At 49.8% G+C, this 5,015-nt stretch overlaps 2 protein-coding genes across 2 annotated transcripts; both read left to right on the top strand.

The window, feature by feature from the left end:
* Positions 1 to 381: 381 nt before the first annotated feature.
* On the top strand, positions 382 to 1,213 carry LOC119341659. The gene has a single exon (XM_037613524.1). It carries the CDS (start codon positions 541 to 543, stop codon positions 931 to 933), a length of 393 nt encoding a protein of 130 aa, XP_037469421.1. The 5' UTR covers positions 382 to 540; the 3' UTR covers positions 934 to 1,213.
* A 498-nt stretch (positions 1,214 to 1,711) lies between these two features.
* LOC119341978 (jasmonate O-methyltransferase-like) lies at positions 1,712 to 3,397 on the top strand. The gene is made up of 5 exons (XM_037613827.1): positions 1,712 to 1,801; positions 1,865 to 1,977; positions 2,066 to 2,452; positions 2,537 to 2,803; positions 2,904 to 3,397. Exons 2-5 carry the CDS (start codon positions 1,903 to 1,905, stop codon positions 3,255 to 3,257), a joined length of 1,083 nt encoding a protein of 360 aa, XP_037469724.1. The 5' UTR covers positions 1,712 to 1,801; positions 1,865 to 1,902; the 3' UTR covers positions 3,258 to 3,397.
* Positions 3,398 to 5,015: the final 1,618 nt, after the last annotated feature.

The raw sequence follows: 5,015 nt of genomic DNA, 5'->3' as shown, positions 1-5,015 counted from the left end.
TCGCTCCTAGAAGCGGGCATTGTTATGTGTAGCTGACACCAGGGCCCGCTCGTTATGATGAGATTAGCGATGCGAAATCTTTAAAATGTGTTTGTGCTTTAGCATAGCCTTTGGCCGTAAGAAAGAGCTTTTGCTTGATTTTACTAGTTGAGGAAAACGCATATGGATCTCTTGCAAGAATCTCAGCGAAGCACAGAATTGAATAGCATTTGTTTAGGAGCAGAAAAATGGTCAAGTAAAGTCGTCCGTCCGAGTGGTTGCCATCAGATTACCGGCAAAGGAAATCCTTCGCCCAGAAAGCATTGAAAAACACCTCCGTGCCAGGCCCATCAAACCACCCGAATTGTTAACCCGCTCGCCCACACGGGCCACGGTCACGCACGACAAGAGAAAGGCGGAGAAGAAAAATAAGAGAAAGACGACGTTGGCGCCCGCCGCTTAACCGCCCATATAAACCCTGCGTCGACCGCATTGTGGGCTCAGCCAAGCGAGCGGCGTAGCAAGCCAAGCCAAGTAGCCAAGCCAACGATCGCCGCCAAAATGGAGGATCACTTCGGCCGGAGGATATCCAGGGAGGAGGAGGCGGTGGTGAAGCCGACGAGGAGCTTCCGGTACGAGGACTACAGCACCAGGAGGGTGTTCCTGCGCAGCTACCCTCTGCAGTGGGACTCGCCGGCGCCCGGCGGCGGCGACGAGAAGAAGGGCGAGGTGGAGGACGACGACGAGGAGCGGTACGACGGCGCCGGCCGCGACAGGAGGTGGAAGCGGCAGGTGGTGGTGGCGGTGGTGGAGTGGGGGGAGGACAAGCTGCTGCTGCTCAGGCGGGTCAAGAAGCGGCTGGCGCTCTACCTCATCGGCTGCCACTACAGCCGCCCCGCGCTGCCGTACAAGTCCGGCGGCTCATGCACCACCGCCATGCTCAAGTCCATGTGATCGCCGCCGTGGCGAGCCGGTTCAGCTGCTCGTGTGTCTGTCCATGATACGCAGCAGACAGTTGTTAGTCTGCTCGTGCCGTCTGCCTTCCATGCTGCTCTGTTTTGTGCGCCTGAAATACTCTGTATCTATGTGTGTCCCTACGTAGAGGTAATAATAAGAGTTTGTACGAGTGATGAAACGCTCATGTATATATTTTCTTGTGAAATCTTTGTCATATGATAGATGGACAGATCATTGTTCCAGGAACCTTCAATACATAGCTTTTTGAGTATGTTTACAGGAACCTTCAAAATACATAGCGAGATATGTGTATTTCTTGGGATGAGAAGATGACCCTGAGTAAATTGTACTACAGTATTTTACAGTTTTTGTTTTTTGGTATGTAGAACTGCTGTTGTGATTTCCAAATTAGCTCAACAGACAAGTAAAGAAGATACATAAAGACTTTTGACTGGAACTCCGCTGCTCATCGTATAACAACACATATAGAGTACCAGATGTCATCACTAAGATACACTAGAAGAGAAGTCGGTATCCGTGCAAATTAAAATTTGGAAACGATTGCTTCTGGTTCTGAACCAAGTAACCAACGGTTGAACAAATTCACCAAACCGAAATCACTGTTTCGCCGACTGAAAACAAAGACGGGCTCATGCGCTGACAACTTCATAGTGCTAGTATATCCTTATCTTGATTTGACTCAACCTTTATGGCCCTCGATTGGCTGGACCTAATGGTGATTGAAAAGAAAGAACAGTGTTCTAAAAAAAGGGGAAAAGAAAAGAAAAGAAAGAACGGTGGTCTAATTATTGGTGCCAATAAGCCGCCAGAATAGCTATCTTCATGTGATTGGCATACAAAAATTGTAAGTTCTGAGCACCCAGAGACTTTACCAGCATCTATCACCTTCCTAATCTGCATCTTGCAGGCGTGAGATAGGAAGCTCAGCCTGCTTGAGCAAGATCCATGGCTTCCGAGCAGACGGTGCACATGAACGGAGGACAAGGGGACACAAGCTATGCCCGCAACTCCAGTCTGCAGGTATCTTCTCATCTCTTGCTTGATTCACAGCCGTGCTTGTTCCCCCAGAACTGATTCACCTAGCTGTTACCATGGAACTCACTTGCAGAACGCTGAGCAGAGCAGGATGAGGCCCCTCATAGCAGAGGCCATCGCCGATCTACTCCGAGCCAGCGCCTCCTTGCCGAGAAGCATGGTGGTCGCGGACTTGGGATGCTCCTCCGGCCCAAACGCGCTCACTCTGGTGTCTATCTCCGTTGACGCCATCCGCGGTCAGTGTCTTCGTTCCCAGCAGCCACCGGTGGAAGTCTGCGTCTTCCTCAACGATCTTCCAGACAACGACTTCAACATGGTGGTGAAGAGCTTGGTGGCGTTCCAGCAAAGCAACAGGTCGGTTGTTACAGGTGTTATACCAGGGTCATTCTACGGGAGGCTCTTCACCAGTGGCTCCTTGCATCTCGTCAGCTCGGCCAACAGCCTCCACTGGCTCTCCGAGGTATGAATTTTGCACGGCTCGACAGCCGAACTGCGCGGCTTGTTTCTTTTTGAGCAGTAAGTTTAACTTTGGAGATGAATCCAGGCTCCTGAAGAACTGAGGAGGAACAAGATCCCGGCATACGACATCGATGAGCATGTGAGGCGAGGAAGACGGCGTGTGGTCATTGGAGCCTATGCAAGGCAGTTCAGGAAAGATTTCAAGCTTTTTCTTGAGCTGAGAGCCAAAGAATTGGTCGCCGGGGGTCGATTGGTTGTTTCCCTTGCTGGGAGGCGCTCTGAAGAACCTGCTGCCGAATTCACTCATGCCTGGGAATCAGTTGCCCTTATATTAAGTGACATGGTCTCAAAGGTACATTGATTTAGTTAGTTCTGTTTCATTTCTACCATTCCTAAACGGAATAAGATCGTGTATGTGACTGACATCTTGATCTTCTGAAAAAAATCAATAGGGTGTGATTAACAAAGCAAAGTTTGATACTTTCTACATACCGATATACGGACCTTCCGATGAAGAGCTGAGGGGGATCATTCAAGCAGAGGGTTCTTTCTCAATAAGGGAGATGCAAGTGAATGAGCCTACAAGCAATGTGGAAAGCACGCTGATCTCCTCGAGCAAGATGGCCAGTCTGCTGAGAGCTGGATTTGAGCCGATAATAGTCCAACATTTTGGGTCGTCTGGGGAGATCATGGATGAATTTGTGAGGACTGCCGAACGACGCTGGAACCAGCAGGGCAGCTTGGAAGCGGAGCTGGCTAGAAACCGGCGAGTTATTTTGGTTGTGTCGCTTAAAAAGAAGGTATAACGTGTCAGGGCATCTCAACCCGCAAATTTGCTCGGGCAGTAAAGGACAAATTGAAATTCAAATAAAAGTCCGATCCATAACGTGCGCCGGATCACATGTCCGATCACATCTAAAAGAGGCAAGTATGCTTAAGTTTTACATGTCTTTCGTCCACTACCTGGCATCTTCTCCCCACTACTTGGGAGAGGTGCCAGCATGAGGATTAGCTTATACGCTGATGATGCTGTGATCTTCGCCAACCCAATCAAAGAGAAAGTCGACTCGCTTCTGCAGCTCCTCAATCTTTTTGGGGACGCCTCTGGTCTTCGCTTAAACCAAAACAAATCTTCGGTGGCCATGATTAGGTGCAACAATGTAGATCTCGCTGACGTGTTGCGTAGTTTTGGCGGCTCCGTAGTAGGTTTCCCTATGGCTTACCTAGGCCTCCCGGTCTCCACTGGTAGAATCCGTTTAGTACATCTGCAGTTCCTTCTGGATAGAATTAGGGCTCGCCTTGCAGGATGGAAGGGTAGACTCATGAACCTTGCGGGACGCAGAATCCTCGTCCGTAGCGTGCTGTCAACGCTGCTAACATATGCAATGACAGTAATGAGGCTCCCAAAAAAGCTGTTGAAGGACATTGACAAGGCCAGGTGACGATTCCTATGGGCGCACGACGAAGATTTGTCAGGCGGAAAGTGCAAAGTCAACTGGAAAACAGTATGCTCCCCAATCCAAAAGGGCGGCCTGGGCATTCAAAATCTCCAACTCTTTGGCAGCGCACTACGTCTCCGATGGTTGTGGTTGGAATGGATGCAGCCAGACAGGCCTTGGAAAGCTTTCCCGACTCCATGTGACAGCAATGACAAGGCCCTATTCAACAAATTCACAAAGATCGCCATCGGAGACGGCAAGACAGCAAAGTTCTGGACCTCCCATTGGCTGGGAGATGAACCTCTCTGTCAAACTTTCCCAATGTTGTTCACAAGGGCTAGAAGCAAGTCCAAAACAGTAGCTGAAGCTCTACGAGATGATTGCTGGATCCACAGTCTTGGCAACGGACAGCATGAAGAAATTGTCCATGATGTGGTCATGCTGGCCCGCAGAATCAGAGAACATGGAGGACTGAGCAACGAACAACGGGAAGATATGATCACTTGGACGGGAAGCAGAAAAGGAATCTACTCCACGAACTCTGCCTACAATGCTCAGTTCAAAGACCTGCCTAACAATGCAATGAAGTCGACCATCTGGAAAGTGTGGGCGCCAGGCAAAATCAAAATCTTCTCCTGGTTGATTCACCACGATAGAGTGTGGTGCAACGACCGGTTGCAACGACGACGATGGCCAAATCCATATTTCTGTCAGATTTGCCTAAAAAACCTAGAGTCCTCCGTGCATCTCTTCTGGAACTACCCGTTCTCTAAGGCGATCTGGACAAAGGTGGCAGAATGGAAAGGATGCTCGTCCCTCGCCCCGCCGTCGCAAGAGCGGCGATGCACTCCCTCGGCAGTTAGGGAAGTTTTAAATGCATCAGCAGCAGAAAACAGGAAGGGAGTGAAGACTATGATCATGGCTACCACCCGGTCAATTTGGATGGAAAGAAATAGTTGTACCTTCAGATCAAAACAAGCAACCCTAAAGGATGTCATTGATGCCATTCGACGCATGATGGAGCACTGGCGACTAGCCGGAGCAAAAGCTACCGAGCCCCCCTTTGGGGATCTAGGTGTGAGATAGCCTCTTAGGGTTTTGTTAGCAGGGGCTGCAGGTCAAAGA

This window comes from Triticum dicoccoides, chromosome 7B (genome assembly GCF_002162155.2).
Source record: "Triticum dicoccoides isolate Atlit2015 ecotype Zavitan chromosome 7B, WEW_v2.0, whole genome shotgun sequence".
Taxonomy (NCBI): domain Eukaryota; kingdom Viridiplantae; phylum Streptophyta; class Magnoliopsida; order Poales; family Poaceae; genus Triticum; species Triticum dicoccoides.
Note: the sequence above shows the minus strand (reverse complement) of the source record. Positions and strands in the feature narration are given on the sequence as shown.